At 33.6% G+C, this 18533-nt stretch overlaps 1 protein-coding gene across 4 annotated transcripts in view; it reads right to left on the reverse strand.

The window, feature by feature from the left end:
• Window positions 1-646: 646 nt before the first annotated feature.
• The window catches only part of Klhl2 (kelch like family member 2), a 101714-nt gene continuing 83827 nt past the window's right edge, over window positions 647-18533 (reverse strand). For 2 of the 4 annotated variants that reach the window (XM_046447780.2, XM_046447782.2), the window contains 8 exons: window positions 18121-18282; window positions 13042-13159; window positions 11672-11869; window positions 11134-11235; window positions 9481-9609; window positions 8511-8651; window positions 3079-3222; window positions 647-1767 (listed from right to left, as the gene is read on the reverse strand). In XM_046447780.2, coding sequence (XP_046303736.1) covers window positions 1739-1767; window positions 3079-3222; window positions 8511-8651; window positions 9481-9609; window positions 11134-11235; window positions 11672-11869; window positions 13042-13159; window positions 18121-18282 — 1023 coding nt within the window. In that variant the 3' untranslated portion in view covers window positions 647-1738. The remainder of the gene's footprint in view (window positions 1768-3078; window positions 3223-8510; window positions 8652-9480; window positions 9610-11133; window positions 11236-11671; window positions 11870-13041; window positions 13160-18120; window positions 18283-18533) is intronic. The other 2 variants (XM_046447781.2, XM_046447783.2) reach the window with 1 other exon arrangement.

Below are 18533 nucleotides of genomic sequence, written 5' to 3' on the forward strand. Positions count from 1 at the left end.
TCTTACATTTGCTGCATTTCAGTCCCTGGTGCATCTTCTTTCTCTCCCCTTCCCCCTCCCCCTATTCCCTTCCTCTGTTCTAACAGTCATTCTACTTATTTATTTATTTACGATGCTTTCTTCTTATTAACTTTTCAAGTGATTCTCATGAGAAATGTCCACAGTCCTCTCTCACTTCCTTTCCTTCTTACTCTGTCTGGCACCACAGCTGTCTACCCCAAGATCCCACTCACATTTCCATGATTCTTTTTTATATATTTCTTAGTTTCTTAGGTATTCTTACATAATGTTTTCTTTAGAGAGGGTATTTTGCCTTTGATCTTCTTTTTATCCAATGCTACTTGCTTTATCTTTATCTGGTGTCCTGCTTACTGTGAGGGACAGAGAAATTTATGAACCTTACATTTTACTGATCCTTCAGAAACTTTCCTTGATGGTTATGGTTACCTGTTCTTGATGAATCAATGTCAGTGCTATCACTTAATGATTTAATGCATTACCTTACCGGCTACTTTGGCAAGAAATTTAAAAATACAGGTTTGTGAAGTTGGGAATTGCAAATTTTTACAAAAGGACAGAAATCTTCAACAAACAACTTTGTTAGTATCAAACTAATAGATAAAAATCAAGGACATTGTAAAACAAATAATATACAAACTTTTATTCAAAGATAATTCAAGAAAGACATGTTTTGGTCATCTTTAAAGTGAGATTAATTGAAGATCTCAGAAAAACTGTATCTGATCAAAGCACATGGCTACTCACAGAAAGCTCTCTCCTTCTGTTAATAGCAGCTAAATTTATACACACAGAAAAAGTCTTAAGACCATGCAAATTCAGTTGAATTCCATACATTCATTATATTCATCAAAAACCTGCAGTTATATTCATGCCAAAGTGTTACTTTAAGAAAAAATTAAAAATACACACCAAAACATGACCAAGATTAATAACTAAAGAAAATAATAAATAAGCATAATTTATACTTTATTTTAAAAAGTTTGGCATCACACATATTCAAGTGTGTTACACCATGTTCATTCCTCAGAAGTGGCATTTTAAAGTGTTAAGCATTGTTAAATATCAAAAAATACAACTCTGTTTTACAATGTAGTACTGGCATAATTCAAAGTACTGTGCCAATTATAAATAGTATAATCAAGTTTCAAACATCTTTTCAAACATTTAAAGGAAAGCATATAGACACACATTTATATGCACACAATTTATTATATTCATGTAATCAAAGATATTTATAAAAGCAAAGAGTTTTATCCCTCAATCACTTTGTATACTTACGCAGATTTTAATACCTGTTCAAAGATTTTCAGTTCCTGGGTATACAGATTTTCAGGAGAAGGAATAAAGATAAAACTTAATTTTACAAGAACACACATTAACTTCATCCTCCTTCACAAAATAATCCATAGTCATTCCAGGGTGATGAGAACTAGTCTTTATGAAAGCAACTGTTAGCTAAAGACTACAGAGTAAGTACTGCAGTCCAGGTTTCTTATTAAAATTCAGTCAGCTGCTGCTCATTGCAGAAAAAGCCTACACAGTGCTTCTACCAAAAATAATCTTCAGTATCCGAGGCCTATAAAGGCAGACGATCTTATCTTCTGCTGAGACTTAAAGTGCAGCTACAAGTGGAGAAGTGCTAGATTCTCAGTCACTTCAGAAATACTTGTTGAAGCCTGTTTCTCATGTGTAAATATGCCGAAAATGTCCTTCAGGCTCATAATGGTTTATCAATAACTGTGACCCCTGAGCAAAAAATGAAGAAATAAATCAGACATCACAGGCAGCATTCTGCTACTCTACGAAGATACCCAATTCTACATTACCAAAGCCACAGGGACTGAACAAATATAATGCTTCAAAATCTCCTTCTTACAGTTTAGTGTTACTATCATTTCAATCTAAATCACAGTGAATTCTAGTTACAAACTGGGACTACATCTGACTTCTTAATCCATAACTAGAATTTACAGACACAATTTGGAGAAAATAACTTTATTCAGAAAATACCAAAATTCACCTACTACACAAAAAGGCAGAAAGAAAATAGGGGATGATACATTCATTATCTTGATTATGGTGATGGTTTCATGGGTGTATACATATGTTGAAAGTAACCAAATTGTATATTTAAATATACATTATTGTATGTCAGTTATATCTCAATTAAACTGTTGAAAAAATTCACCTATTATTGAGTCATGTTATTCTGGGATCCTACTGTAATAGTTCTTCTATGAAGTGTTGTTTTGGACGATGCATAAACAACAGTGATGGATAATTAGTATAGACTTCTTTTTTTCTCCACTATTGGATCGATTTTGTTAAAGAAACATTCTAGAAACATACAAATATTTAAACACTGTCATCAGAATAATTAACATACAACATACAGTTTTAAAGACTTAATATATATATATATATATATATATATTCATTTCTCTAAGAGAATGGAAAATTTTATTTTATAATGCAACTAATGATATGGTTTAAGAAAAAAAAATTACTCTATAGCTTAACTATTCTATCTCTTGTAGACTGGCCATGGGAAGGGATCAGACCTTTGGGTGGGAAGGGTTACCAGAAATCATACCCAGACACACTCTTACCACTGAGCTTCATCCCCAACCCTTTTTTTCTGTTTATTTTGAGACAGAGTCTAAGTTGCCCAGGCTGAACTTGAACTTGAGATCCTCCTGCCTCAGCCTGCCAAGCAGTGGGGATTACAGGTGTTCGCCTGTGCAACCATATTTATTGGCTATCTGAGGAAATAAAGCCTGGCCACATAGTATATTCCTCACTGTAGTATACAGATTTTGGTCATATTAAAATTTACTGTATGTTCTGTACTGCAAAGACTTGGTATTTTAACTAAATGATTATAGAATGACAAACAAATACGGGTGTTTTATTTCAGAATTACACATCCAATATAAATTATTTTAAGAATAAGAAAAAATATACATTGAGAAAAAACTTTCTTCTTAGAAAAACCTGTTAATCATAATGATGTCAACTTTTTATAATACAAGACTAAGAAAACGAGACAATTATTACCTGCATAACTTCTCCCTGTGCTCATACAAGATGACACAACTGTCCATTTATCTGTTGTTGGGTTATAATATTCTACCGATGCCAAGTTACAGGAACCATCATCCCCTCCAACAACATATAACAGACCATTAACTGCACAAACCCCTTTAAAAAATATGCAGAGAGAAAACAATTATTTAAAGTCTTTGGATAATCAAGAACTACCCTATACATGTTTGGTGAGGTGATAAAGAGAAACTTCTTCCTTGAAAGGAGGCAGGAAGAAAAGATGAACATGTAAAGAATTCCTTTTGTTTTTGAGAGTATAATTCCATTGCTAAGCAACTACTGTATGTCATTTATGCAGCAGTTGCTTTATATATGCATTATTTCATTTAATCCTCACAACCTTACTTCATACATTAGAAACTATTTTGCTCCTCATTTTATTTAAAAAAACTTAAATTTAGGTCAAAATAGTAACCCTCACAAAATTAGCTTCTTAGAAACTCCTAAGGAATAAATATACATTAATAAAGGATAAAAATTTTTCTTAATTTTATTTTTATACTGAATGATAAACTATCTTACTTCCTTTAAACGCAGAGAACAGTATTATCTGATTACTAGAATAACTCATTTCTGCAAAAATTCAAAAACTTCTAGAATAATCATCATTTAAATTTTGACCTCAACTCTGGCTGACTTCTCCCTTTCCCATATATATATACACACATATATGTATATATATATGTATACATATACATATACATACACACAAAAACACCAAAACACTTCCTTTTTTAATCCCAAAGTAGCTGACACTATACATGCTACTTAATACCCACCCCAACAAACAATATACCTTGGATATTTCCCCAGGTTAAAAAATATTGATCCACTCAATTTCAATGGCTGTATAGTATCCCACATATGCAATACCGTAATTTATTTACTCCTTCTTTACTGATAGATATTTCCTTTTTTTTTTCTCATCAACAGTGTTGCAATGAATAGGGATCGCTCTACATGATTTTTTGAATACATGTGCGATTGTTTCTCAATATACATTTTAAGTAAGAAAATTGCTGAATGAAAAGAAAATACCTTTTATTTCAATTTACTTTTGTTTATCCTAATAAATGTTTGGAAATATTATGAACTGATACTATAGGATGTCAAAGAATCCACAAGAATGGTGCTCCATACTAGTCTCTGTAGGTTTAAAGATGGTTTTGCTAACCTAATTAATAGATGCTTATAGAGTTTTTAACATAAAATAACAAGCCCACATTACTACACAGCATTTAAAAGTGTACTTGAATGGAGTGGACTGTCTCTGTTTTACTCAATTGTGTTACTATTGTCACAGGAAGCAAATTTTTACCTTTTATTCCCTGTACCCCGTTAGGCACTGAGGATTAATCCCAGGCCTCACATCTGAGGCAAGCACTCTACCACTTAGCTATATCCCCAGCACTTTTTATATTTCATTTTGAGACAGGGTCTTGCTAAGTTACCTAGGTGGCCTTGAATCTGCAATTCCCCAGCCTCAATCTCCCAAGTAGCTAGGATTAAAGACATGCACCATATACCTGGCTAAACTCATATCATTTTGAAGTAGTTCAAATACTTGAAAGCCAAGAGCCAAATACTGCTGCCATACAAGTTCCCCAAAGTTGTTGTATTTGTATGCAAGTCTGTATTGCAGCTTACTGTCAGATGACACATGACTATGAAAAGATAAAATGGCCTCTAGAATGTCTTGGCTGTGACAGATGAGTAAGGGGCTCTGTTTTCTTTTTTCTGGGGGGCTTAGGGGGATACTAGAGACTGAACTCAGGGGCACTCAACCACTGAGCCACATCCCCAGTCCTATTTTGTAAATTTATTTAGAGAGAGGGTCTCACTCAGTTGCTTAGTGCCTCACCATTGCTGAGGCTGGCTCTGAACTTTCGATCCTCCTGTCTCAGCTTCCCAAGCCGCTAGGATTACAGGTGTGCACCACAACACCTGGCTTCTGCTTTCTTAAAGAGTTTCTCCAGTTACATCTACAAGGAGCTCAAAGATGAAAGAAAACTCCACCACAGAAAAGGAAATAAGTCTCTACACACATTTAAATATATAAGCTATATATCCAAAAGATGTCAATTCTATTAATCCACTAATTCATAACACCAGAATTCTTTTAGGCAGATGAAAGCCAAATCATGTGCTTTCCTGCAGTCTGAAACGGTTCCAGTTGGTATACTTCGTCACTTTGTTCTCAGTTCAAACATGTACTGAGAACCTATTATAGACGTGCTAAGTAGTGACAGGTTATTTATAATCTAATTAAATTTTTCCTCCATTCTTAATGTCATAATTCACCATACATATAAAAACATGGGAAATCTGATTTGTATATTGCTTGCTAATTCGAATTTATATAATGCTCTCACTTCTCTTACTTAAAACTGAACTCATGGTTGGGGTTTTGGCTCAGTGGTAGAGTGCTTGCTTAGCACGTGTGAGGCACTGGGTTCGATTTCCAGCACCACATAAAAAAAGTAAACAAAATAAAGGTATTAAAAAAAAAAAAAAAAAAAAACTGAACTCATGCCCTGCTCTCCTTGCCAGCTCAGTCCTTTTGTCCCAATTTAGGCGGTTGAATGAAATCCTTATCTTAGAATACTAGAAAGGAAGGGCTAGATAGGTTTTACCAGAAATTTGTTTCAGATCAAACAGGGGATGAGGGATACTTTTTAAAAAACATTCTCTTATGAGCTTAAATTAAAAATTAAAAAATATGTGCTTATAGTAAAATCATATTGTATTTTTCAAATGACAGAAGTAAATTATTCAAATTCCATCGTTTGAAGAGAATAGATTTAGTTGATTGAGACAGAAAGTAAAAACTAAGTTTCTACATTTCCTTCTATTCCTGATCATTACCAAATAATGGTCAATTAACTGTTCTCCAAATCAAAGTATGAAACTTTTTAACACACTTAGAACAAGTCTTTTCTTAAGTCCTGCACTTTCACCTTCTTACATTAAAAATTTTTAATTAAAAAAATTTAAAGAGCAGATTAATGATAGCTCTCTATGTAGAGATTATCTTTTTATTCTTCTGGCTAATTTTTGACGTAAAAACAATAAACATGTATACAGAAAATATTACTCCAATCTTTAAGAAAAATTATGAAAGTTCAAATTATAAATTAGTTTCCTGAGCCAGAAAGGCATGTGCACATATCACTGTGGTTTTTCTAATTCCGAATGTACTAGAGTCAAGCACTTATTCTACTAAGGGCCCAGAACTTGCATCTTACCATGGTTCTAGATTATCTCTTCTGAGGGGCTTTTAGTGCCTCATCAAACATAACTGACTGAATAAAGTACAAGTTCAAATGGAGTTAAATAAATTCTGCCCTGCTCTGACAGTCCTTAAAGTCTTATGTACTTAGTCTCCCTTAGTAATTATATTTAAAGTAAGGAGAAATTAACAAGAGTATTTGGTGTGGGGGGGTGCATTTTGGTGTAAGATGAGTTTGAGAATCATAGGGAATTTATTTTAGACTATGGGAAAAAGCAGAAAGATAAGTGCATTTTGAAGAAGATTGGCATTTCCCAAACAATCATCTAGCTATCCTAAATCTATTTTTCTATTTGTATGTTCTCTCCTTGGATCTTCATTTATAGTCATGTGCCACATTAACTATTTTGGTCAATCATGGACCACATATATGGCAGGGGTCTCATAAAATTATAATGGAGCTAAAAAAACATTCCTATCACCTAGTGATGCTGTAACCTGTTGCAGCCATCCTACCATTGTAGTTCAATTCATTGTTCATGTGTCTATGGCAATACTGGTGTATCACGAAAAAAAAACCTACTGCACTGCCAATTATATATAAAAAATATATATCAAATTATGTACAATACATAATATTTGATAATAAATAATGAAGTTACTGGCTTATATATTTACTATACTTTTAATAGCTAATTTAGAGTGTATTCCATCTACTTATATAAAAACAGTTTACTATCAGTATGTCATGTTAGCCTCAAACATCTGTGTATACTGTGGCTCTTGATGGCATCAAGAGGACATGTGAACTGACTGACCTATAATATTCTATTTGTCTAATGACACTCTGTGATGTTTGCACAATGAGAAAATCATCTAATGAGCATTTCTCAAAATTTGTCTCTGTCATTAAGTGAAAGTTGACTATAGTTATTTTCTAATCTTGAACACTTTTCTATTCTTGAAATTGTTTTCTGGTTTTTTTTTTTTGTTGTTGTTGTTGTTGTTGTTATGATTTGGACCTGTAATGTATCCTACAGACTTGCGTGTTAAAGGTGTGGTCTCTAGTGCAGCAACGTTTAGAGGTGGGGGCTCTCTGGAAGTGATTAAATCATGAGCACTCTGACTCTAATCTAATGGGTTATCATTGATGGGTGCGTAGCTGAGGACATTACTGGGAGGTGGTGGACACTGCTCGAGGTGGGACCTAGTTGGAGAAAGCAGGTCACTGGGGGCATGTGCTGGAAGAGTGTATCTTGTGCCCAGCCCCTTCTTTACTCTCGGCTTCCTGGCTGCTATGAGGTGAGCAGCTTTCCTTTGTCACACCTTCCACCATGATGTACTGCCTCACGACAGGCCCAGAAACAATGCAGCCAGGATTGTGGACTGAAACCTCTAAAACTGTGAGTCAAAATAAATCTGTCCTCCATTAAGATGTTTTCCTCAGGTGGTCTGTCACAATCAAAAAAGGCTAACTATTGGGCTGGGGATGTGGCTCAAGTGGTAGTGCGCTCGCCTGGCTTGCGTGCGGCCTGGGTTCAATCCTCAGCACCACATACAAATAAAGATGTTGTGTCTGCCAAAAACTAAAAATAAATAAATAAATAAATAAATATTAAAATTCTCTCTCTCTCTCTCAAAAAAAAAAAAAAAAAAAAGCTAACTATTGTTGTTGGTTCCGGTTTTTTCCACTTTCTGGAGATCCTGAACTATACCAAATTAGGATTATCTCTTCAAATTTCTCCTCCAGATTCAGATAATTGACTAGCTTTTTAACCTGGAATAAATATTTAATTAACTAGACAAATTACCTGAGAACTGGGATCTCCAGGATGTGATACATGCCTTGTGGTAAGTATAAATTAATTCATATATCAAATGAAGATATATACCCTTAACCAATAAGTATCCACATTCACCACCAAAAGTTATTTGCTAGTAGAAATTATAAATTAACTGAAGTGTGACAACAGCATGTTATATTCCAGATAATAGGTGTTCACTTTATAGGATTATTATATTATTATTATGTAAGTTTCTGCATTTAAAGAATTCAAAGTCCATCAGAAAACCCAGATCAGAAAAAGACAAAATAAAATACACAGCAATACTAGTAAACTTTTAAAATTTTTATAATCTTAAAGCTAGATAATACCTGCATTTCTTCTGCACATGTTCATATCTGCTACCTGTCTCCAGGCATTTGTGGCGGGATCATATACTTCAACACTTTTTCGTACTAAAGGGCCATCATGACCTCCTACAGCATATAATAAGTTGTTTAACACACCAACACCTACAAAATACAACCAACCAACTATAGTAGAGAAAAAGTGACAAGAAATATATAACAGTTTATAATTATAACTAAAATTTTTGAAATTATAATTCATAATAGAAGTCAACATAAAAGCATACAATTTAAGAAATGAAAATGAATAGAACGGAATAAACTAGAATCTAAATAAGAACTATTACTATGAAAAAAGAGACACGTCAAACAGAGTAAAAAATAACATACAGGTGAAATACAGGGGGAAAGTCCTTTAATAGAATCCTCTTGAAAACAACTTCCATAATAAAAGTAATCCAGTGTAATATTAAAGCACTCAATTTCTAAGAAATGAGTATGTAAGGGCTTATTATTTAGGAAGTTCCCAAATAAACACTAAAACAAAATAATAAAAGGAATGATGAACATTATATAAATAAAACAAAGCCACCTTTTTTTGATGATACTAGGGATGGAACACAGAAGTGCTCTATCACTGAATTATATCCTCATTCCTTTTTATTTTTATTTTGAGACAGGATCTTGCTAAGTTGCCCAGGTTGGCCTTGAAATTGCAATCATCCTGGTTCAGCCAACCGAGAAGCTGGGATTAGAGGTGTGAATCACTGTACCCAGCAAAGGAACTGTTTAGAAAAGCACTTAGAAATTAAATTTTACTTTATAAAAGTTCATAAAAGTGCTACCTACCACAACTTGCATAATTCAAAAGACATTTTGTACCATTAAAATCAGCATATATTTCTGGATAACATAAAGAGATGTCAATGCATCACTATTTCTGTTTAATTGTTTTCATTTTGTGCTCCAATCGCTATATAGGGTTCATATTTACCTGCTCCACTCCGTCTGGTGCTCATTTCTGCTATATAGGTCCACTCATTTGTTGTAGCATTATAGCATTCTACCGTGCTAAGACACTGACGTGAAGCTCCATCATAACCCCCTACAGCATAGAGCAAACCTAAGCATGGAATCACAAAGAAATCCAAATTTACAAAAATGCTACTTTTTAAAGTCATACAATATTTACATAGTTTCCTCCATGGTAGCAGAGCTTCCCTCTAGAGTGTTACTGATTTTTTTTTTTAATTTTTTTGTAGTTGTAGACAGAATGCCTTTATTTTATTTGTTTATTTTTATGTGGTGCTCAGAATCGAACCCAGTGCCTCACACACGGTAGGCAAGTGCTCTGCTGTTGAGCTACAGCCCCAGCCCTAGAGTGTTACTGATTTTTATAAAATATATTAATCCCTTCCCTAATGGTAATAAATGATCAAATTATGAAGATCCGCAGAATATATATGATGATGCTAATTTATATTTTCATCAATAACTTAACAGAACAGAAAGTATACTCATTTATCTCCAGATAACACTAGTTAAAAGTAGGTATCATCCTAGAAAACAGAATTAAATATTAAAGTTATCTTAAATGAATTGGAAAAAGTTAAATCAAGAGTTAATACAAGAATGCCATGAAATACTTGGCAAATTAAAAAAAAAAAAAATGTGTGTGGGCTGGGATATAGCTCAGAGGTAGAATATTTCCCTAGCATGTGTAAGGTCCTGAGTTTAATCCTCAGAACTGCTGTGCTAAGACACAGGAAAAAAAAAAAGAAGAAGAAAACATATGAAGTACTGAATGCTGTAATACAAATGATGTTGAAAACATCATGGTAAGTGAGAAAAGCAAGTCATGATGCACCACATACTGAACGATTTCATTTATATAATGTCCACAAGAGACAAATCTACATTGTGACAGGTAATAGATTAGTGACTGTTGAGGGCCAAAGAGGATCAGGATAACAGCTAAGGGAAGCAGGGCTGCCTTTTGGGGTAATAAAAATGTTCTAAAATGAAGTGTTGTGATAGATGTACAAAGAATTGTATGTATTAAATGAATGAACTGTATGGTATGTAAATTACATTTTAGTAAAATTCTTTTTAAGTGCAGAGAATTATACCTGTAGTAAGGAGGGAATGAGAATCTACAAATTTGTGTAAACTAGTATTTTTAAAAGGGGAAAAAAAAAAGGTCACACAAAGCTTAGTATTTGTAGGATTCCTAAATTCTACTGGGGAATAAGGTAGGATATAAATAAGTAACTTTGGCAATCCATCCCTAAAATGTTAAACAGCCCTTCTTCTCTAGCTATAAAATTTTGTGTATGTCACCTGATTTTTTTTCTCAAACAAAAGTATTAAGAGTAGTTGATAAGTCTTTTATAGATTATACACACATGCACTCACAAACAGAAAGAGAGGAGGAGAGGAATACAGAAAGGACCTTATATAGGTTAGTTTATATAGACAAGCTAATTTAAGAAAATAAGTACAATTTTACAGTAATTATTATTTTTATTTTTAAGTGATAATTTGCTTACCCATTTATAAGATGGGTGGTTATATTACTAGAACTCTCCAGAATCAAGAAACAATATGTACCTGAAAGTGTTCACCTGAAAAAACTGCCAGCACCTACCTCCAACAACGCCCACACCAACACTGCTCCTCCTCGTGTTCATTGGCGCTACATGAAACCACTCATTAGACTTTATGTTATATGCTTCCACAGATGATAAACCTATAATAAAGTACAATACTCTTCATTTCCTCCTCTCAAAAATGTAGTTGTTCTCTATATAGATATTATTAGGGAAAAATACTTCAGGCATTTTACATTGGGCTAAAATTAAAAGGGGAAAATGGTGGAATAAAATCATGTTAATTATATGATAAATAGGAACAGCTTCTTTTCAAGGAGCTCCTACTCAAGCTACTGTCATTTACAAGCTTTTCAAACATGGTAACTGATACTGATGCATAATAAAGAAAATTTATATACTCAGCACTCTGACATACATCATTTAAAGAAATTCTTGATGCAATTTTAAAGCATCTTTAAATACAATGCCCATTAAAACACTCAAATGTATTCTAATTTTGCTATAATTTGTTCCATAAATGTGGTTATTATGTTAACTGTAACAGCAATGTAGAAAAGATGAAAAGAAAATTACCTGTACTCCCATCAAAGCCCCCCACTGCATATAACAATCCATTTAACACAGCCGCTCCCAAAGTGCTTCTCCGGTCTCGCATATTGGCAACACTGGTCCATTGGTCCTTCACAGGGTCATAGGAATCTACAGTGCGAACTCTTAATGAGCCATTAAAGCCACCAACAGCAAAAACAAGCCCAGCCATGTAGACCATTCCTGCAAAAAGAATGCAGCATTTGATGATGAATATGTGACCCAACTACCACCACTAATATGAAGAGTACTTTCTAGTAAGTCTACTGTGATTGTTAGAAAATGCTACTCACCAGTGGAGGCTGACTGAATAAGTCCTAAAAAATACTATTCATTTGTAAGAATGTATAATCACAAGTGCACCATGATGTATGTGTAAGGAACTCATTGTAGCTCTGCTTATAGTAACATAGATTAAAAGGTTTTAATATTTGATTAAAAATGAAAGAGCTAGGACCAAGCATGTGTGAGGCCATGGGTTAGATGCCCAGCACAGAAAAACAAAAACACAACCTAATAAAATTATACCACATCTAGACCAAAATAAAGCACTAGCCAACTTTATTCTTTCTTTTCTTTTGTGGTACTGGGGATCAAACCCAGAGCCTCACACATGCTAGGTAAGCACCATGCCACTGAGTTACACCACAGTCTAAGATAAATCTTAAAAGAATGAAGTAACTCTAGATATGCTAATATATAACAATCTCCAATATATACTGTTGAAGTGCAACCATCATAGAAATGTTCCATTTCATTTAAAACACTGATTTTGCTAAGGGAGATAGGAATTATGACTCCAAGATTAAGTCCTGGGAAAGATTCCCAACATTTGCAAATGCCTCTTCTTATCACATTTTTGGCTAAATAAGATGTATTTCAATAAATGTTCATGAAACAGATGCCTGTATGAAAGCAACTGTGACTTACAGCTGAGTCAGACATCTCCTAGAACTAAGGGTCCCAAACTCAAAACTCCCTTCTCTACATTTCTGTAAAGGTAATAAGAAAAATATCCAGCAAATGGCCAGCTCCTATGAATTAAAAAAAAATTTAAATAAATTTTTAAATTTATTTTATTTTTAAATAAATTTTTAAAAACTAAAAATATGTGTATTTTAAAAAATGCCAGCTCCTCTAGCTCATTCTAGAGAACCAGAAAGACATCTAAAAATGAAGACAGAGCAGCTAGCCCTATCAATGTCTCAGGTAAACTGTATAAGGCCTGAATCACTATTTAACCATAGAGCTGCTTGAATCAAACCTTTCTGTCTTCTAATTAATAAAATAAGACCTCAGAGAGAAGCTCTCAAAGACCCACTAATAGAAAACTGTGCATAATGCATCACGCCTACCTGCTCGGCATCTCCTAGAAGGCAATTCTGCCACTTGGTGCCATCGTTCTTCCTTAAAGTCATAGCATTCCACACTTCGAATAGCCTTTGGTGCTTGGCCCCCAACTACCACCATCAACTGGAAGGGCAGAAATATAAGCACTTGAACAAACACACGTTCTGAGATTTAATATTTCCTACAAAGATTGGTGTGAGGTGTTAGAATGAGATGGCAGAGTGAGCTAAGGAAAACAATCTCCTAACAACATGTAGTAAACATCAACAACAGGGAACATGTTAGAACTACAATTCCATTATCTAGCACATTTAGTCAAAAATAAGGATTTCAGAAACTAAAATAAGTTTCTGATCCTTCAAGCAAAAGCAGTATTTAAGCCAAAAAACAGCAGGCAGTCAGCACTGGCAAGGCTGCGGAAAATCACAGGGCTTGCTATAAACCAGATCCTGGTTTTACAATAACCAAGGATTAGATTTCCACAATCAAGGAGGACAGAGAGAAATAAATATATGTTACTAGGTAAGTGAGGTGAAAAGGACAGTAAGGTATTAAAAGAAAGATGGAAAAAAATTATCAGAAAGGAAGAGTGATTGAACTGCTATTGACAAAAGAGCATAGATTCCTGGATTTCAAGGAAATAGACCTCCCTTGGTGCCTTGGTGCCCTACCAAAAAACAAACAAACAAACAAAAATGACCAATAGGACAAATAATGGAGATGCTAGAAATCATAACAAACAAATACACAATACTCTCCTACTGAGAATAATGAGGTCTATAAATGTCCTCAATTCAATTCAACAGCTCCTTACTACGTGCCCACCATGTGTATCTGCCCAAAACTGTGCTAGGTATTATACATAAGAAATGTAGGACATGGTCTCTGCCAATCAAGAGCTTAGACATCTCACTAAAGAAAAAGGACCCATGCATGAAGTAATTAAAAAACAAAATACAATTATACGTGATCAAAAAAAGTATATGATTAGTACAGACAGTAATTGTTTCTACTAATCAGAAAATGAAAAGCTGCCATGATTTATGAAAGCTTCAATCAGGGAGAGGAATCAGGGCCTTGAGAGATGTATGGAATTTAGAAACCAATGTGTGTCTTTTACTGAGTACACCTAGGCACTTTATGGCACCAATGAAAATATAGCTGACAAATCAGGGAAGTGTCACTGTTAACGATATCTTATATGGAAAACTGTAAAGAATGGCCAGCACTTTGAGGAAAAAAAGATGAGATGATTATAGGAAAAACAGATGTTAAAGACAAAACAAAAAAAAAAAAAACAGAATGATGGAATAACTCATACATGCAAACCAGGGATATTTGCAACTTTGAGCAATGGCTTATCTATGCTTAGAACTATACAAAGATAGATACATAGAAAATAGTGCTTCCTAAATCAGAGCAAATCCCAAGTTTCTAAAAAGAAGCCTATGTTAGTTAGTTAATAGCTAGAGGGCAGAAAGAATTTTTAAAGGTCTTAAAATAAGATTGAACATAGACCAACCACACAATTTATTTTAAGTCTATCATTCTTCCAGTGCTGAATTCAAATAAGCAAAAGGAAGAATTAGTGAAGAAAACCCATAATGCCCTCCCCTTCCACCCCAAAAGAAAAAAAGGAGGGCAAGGTTATTAACAGAATTATAATGACATCAAGATCAACCTTGCATTTAAAGATCTGTGTTCAAAACTGCCTGATGATTTATACGAAAAGTCTTAGATATGGTATCTGATAAAGATCAATTAAAAAACTCAGAAGAAATATTTATAAAATGACACTGATTTATAGACTTCATGATTCTCAAATTCTGAATCTCATGATTTCCAAACAATAGTTCAGTTTTGCATATCAAAATGAGGATGAAAGGAGAAATGTGTTATTACAGAGAATAGTAGTAACATATGTCCTTTACTACCAAGAGAGGCAAATAAGGTGGGGATTGGGAGACCAGGAATCAGAGAAGAGAGAATGTACAATGGAAAGACAAGAGAGCAGCTACAGAGATCAAGGCACTGTGCTAGAAACCTGTGCTGCTAACCACAAAATAATTGTTCAAAATGCTGACACCCCACTTATTTGTAAAAAACACCTGACCCCATTTGAGAAGCAGCACACTAATTATGCTATAAAAGAACATTAAAACAGAAAAAATCTTACATAGGAAGAAGTTAAATGTAATGTTTGAGAAGGGTATAAGAGCTATGGAGTTAAGCAGATTCAAGTAATCATCCTGAAAGGTGAGTCAATTAAATTTTGTTCTTTTTGTTTTCTCTACCTATTAAATATTTATTTTAAATGTTTCCTGAAAAAACAAGTTTTATAATTTTTTTATTGGAAATTTCAATAGACACACTGGGTAAAAATATACATCTAAAAATAAGACAGTATTTGTAAAATGTATAGATTCTAAAGCAAAAAAAAGAACGAAGGACACTACAAAACACTGTTTTCTCATTATGAGGTTCAAATCCAAGGATGCCTTACACAATCTAATACTATTTATTGAGAATGCAAAACTAATGTTTAACATATAAAAAAGACTCACACATGCAATAGGTATGAGTTCATAAAATGAGAACCTAATATAAAAAGGATTAAGTCATTGTTGTGGTAGAAAAATATCCAAACCTTACAATAATTTCCTCAGCACAACCACCACACCTTGTTCCCTTTGACTCATCTGTATGATGATAAAATGTATCATGACTATGAAATATAGATGCATAAGAAATTAACCATTGCTTCATTCTTACTCGCTTAGAATTAGTCCTGAATACAGCCACTGTAGAAGGACCAACAGTGCTGCTGAAAAGCTCCCAACACAAGCACCTTTTCAAAAATATGTGTGGATAAATAAACAGTGAGAAGGGATCACGTAGGTGAGACATGCAAAGTTGAAACAACAGTGTTGCTCTATTATCTACCATGCCTGTTGCCCACCTTGCCAGCAAACTGACAAAGCAGAATACAAGAGAACCTCATGCATCTGTCTACCCACCACACAATATAAGCAACAGAATTGCCAAGTTGAAAAGTATAACACAGTTGGAAAGGCAAAGTCATACCAGTAAAATCCAAAAAACTGAAACTGAATAGAAGGTACAACGTCCTTAAAGAGAAAATAAAACACTTGATAGGATTTTACCAAGAATTCTTTAGGAGGTTTACAAAAGTGACATGTATTTCAGAAACTATAAATTCACTTTCACTCAAAAATTCTCAGCAGTATAGTTAAAGATAACAAAGTTAAAGATGCCCGAAGAGGGAATATACAATTTAAGAAGACAGTTTTTTTCTTTTTATAAGAAATACTTAAAAAGTATTAAACCTGAAAGAAGTTAGACTAGCATTTAAAAAAAAAAAAAGTAATTTTAAATGTATGGCCAATACTCTGAACACTTTTTATAAACTGTTTTTTTATAAGAATAAAAACACCAAATAATATGGACAAAAAATGAAGTGACAGAGAATTATAACAACAGCTATTATAAAAGCAGGTAAAGGGGTATTTGTAAAATACAAACACTCATAAAATCAGCAGACCCAGATGGCATGCACACTGAAGTGTTAGGGAACTAGTTAGTGTACTTACTGAGCCACTTACAATTATTTTTGAAAAATCTTGGAGAACTGAGGAGAGATCAGAAAATTTTAAAAAGGCAAATACCAATTTTCAAAACATGGTAGGAGTGAATGCCTTGTAAAGACCTTTTTTAAAGTAATAATAATTCTCAGTAAAAATTTAGAATATTTTGAGAAAAGCATTCGAACTTCTAGGTAACAATAAAATAATGAGAAACATGCAAAAGGATGTTTAAAAAAAAAACAAATCTGAATCCATTTGATTCTCAATCTCACCAAATGTTGTATGCCAAATTTCTCATTTTTGGCTAAGATAATAAACGTCATCATATGGACGGAAATTTTCTACAAATGGATTATGTCAGTGGGTGGGTATTTCTAATGAGATATTACCAGGGAAAGTGCTGAGGCCCATTTTAAATTAATCTATTTACTAATAATCTAGAAAATTAACTACAATGGTACAATGGCAAAATCTGCAGTGAGATCTAAATTGGGAACTGATGTTAACATTGAGCAAAACAAAAAACACCAATTAAGATATGAACCAATTAAAAATGTTGACTACAGAAATTAAACTTGGAAAAACAATATATAAAAGCATTAAAGTAGAAGAATTTTAGAGATCTAATTCAATGGAAAGGACAGAAGTATAACTAAAGATGATGTGGGAAAACAAGTTAATTCTTGTTTCTTAATCCAGCATTGCCCCAAGAGGTAAACCCCCAAACATAAATAAAACATTATACTATGGATCATTCTGATTAAGCCAATACACAAAATGCTGCTTAAAAGTGTTGGTCTTTCAGTACTGTGAAGAGGCAAATAGATGATAAAGAATTGCAAACAAGAGAAAGAAATGAGGGGTCATTCTGTAAGGAAAATCAAAGCAGTAAATCGTGAATGGCCACAACTAAGAAAATGAAGGTAGAATATAAACTTGTGCACAGGAAAATATGGACACCAGTGAGATGGGAAGATATGGGAAATGTAAGTTGAAATAGCTACATATGTAGTATGGGAAACTGTCAAACAGTATACAATAAAGAGTAGGAAGAAAAACTCAACAAACTATTTTATTATCCTTAGTTCTAATATGTAATTCCATGAAACTACCAGGTTTTCAGTTATATATCCTATAATTTCTTACAGAGAAATCTTTCTGCCTAGTATGATTTTCTTCTTTTGACCACAGCTAATGCTTTACTACTATAAAAAGAGCTAGTAAAATTCAAAGGGACAAGACCCAATTGCCTTCCGTTCCATAATAGTAATATCATGCAGTTTATGAAGACTAAATAAAGCAAACAAACCCCACCCATAACATATAAAATTAATAAGGAGATTAAATCATATAGTCAATAATGCATTCTTCAGCACACTGTATTTTGCAAGGAACTAAAATAAGCATGGAATTTTGGATGATCGAAAACATTAACGGTTCACCATAGGGGCTTTAGATGAAGTAAAAACAAGTACGAACAGTAGATCCTACTTTGGGAAGATTCATGGGTGTTCTCAGCCGTGTCCGGACACTCTTCATTAATATCCGCTGCTCTGTTGGCAGCAAATGATACTTCATAGCTTCAATTAGGTAATCTTTGCAAGCACTGCTATTCTTGACCAATGCCTCCTCTTCAACCCTCTATAAGAAGAAAAGAGATAAACCCCATAAGCAAACAGCCATTTCACAATAAAACTACTAAAGAAACAGAATTAAAGAAGAGGAAATAGCAGTAATCATCTTCTCTATAATCACTCTTTACTTCTGCTCATGTATCTGCTTGCAGAGAAAAACACATGTAAGTAATAGAGAAGAACTGCAATGAAAATGAAAAACTTCCAAGGTCAACTAGACAATATGATGAACTCTAGATAATACTATACTCATCTGTT

This window comes from Marmota monax, unplaced genomic scaffold (genome assembly GCF_021218885.2).
Source record: "Marmota monax isolate L192 unplaced genomic scaffold, Marmota_monax_Labrador192_F-V1.1 WCK01_AAM20220418_F8-fsc00040, whole genome shotgun sequence".
Classification (NCBI taxonomy): Eukaryota; Metazoa; Chordata; class Mammalia; order Rodentia; family Sciuridae; genus Marmota; species Marmota monax.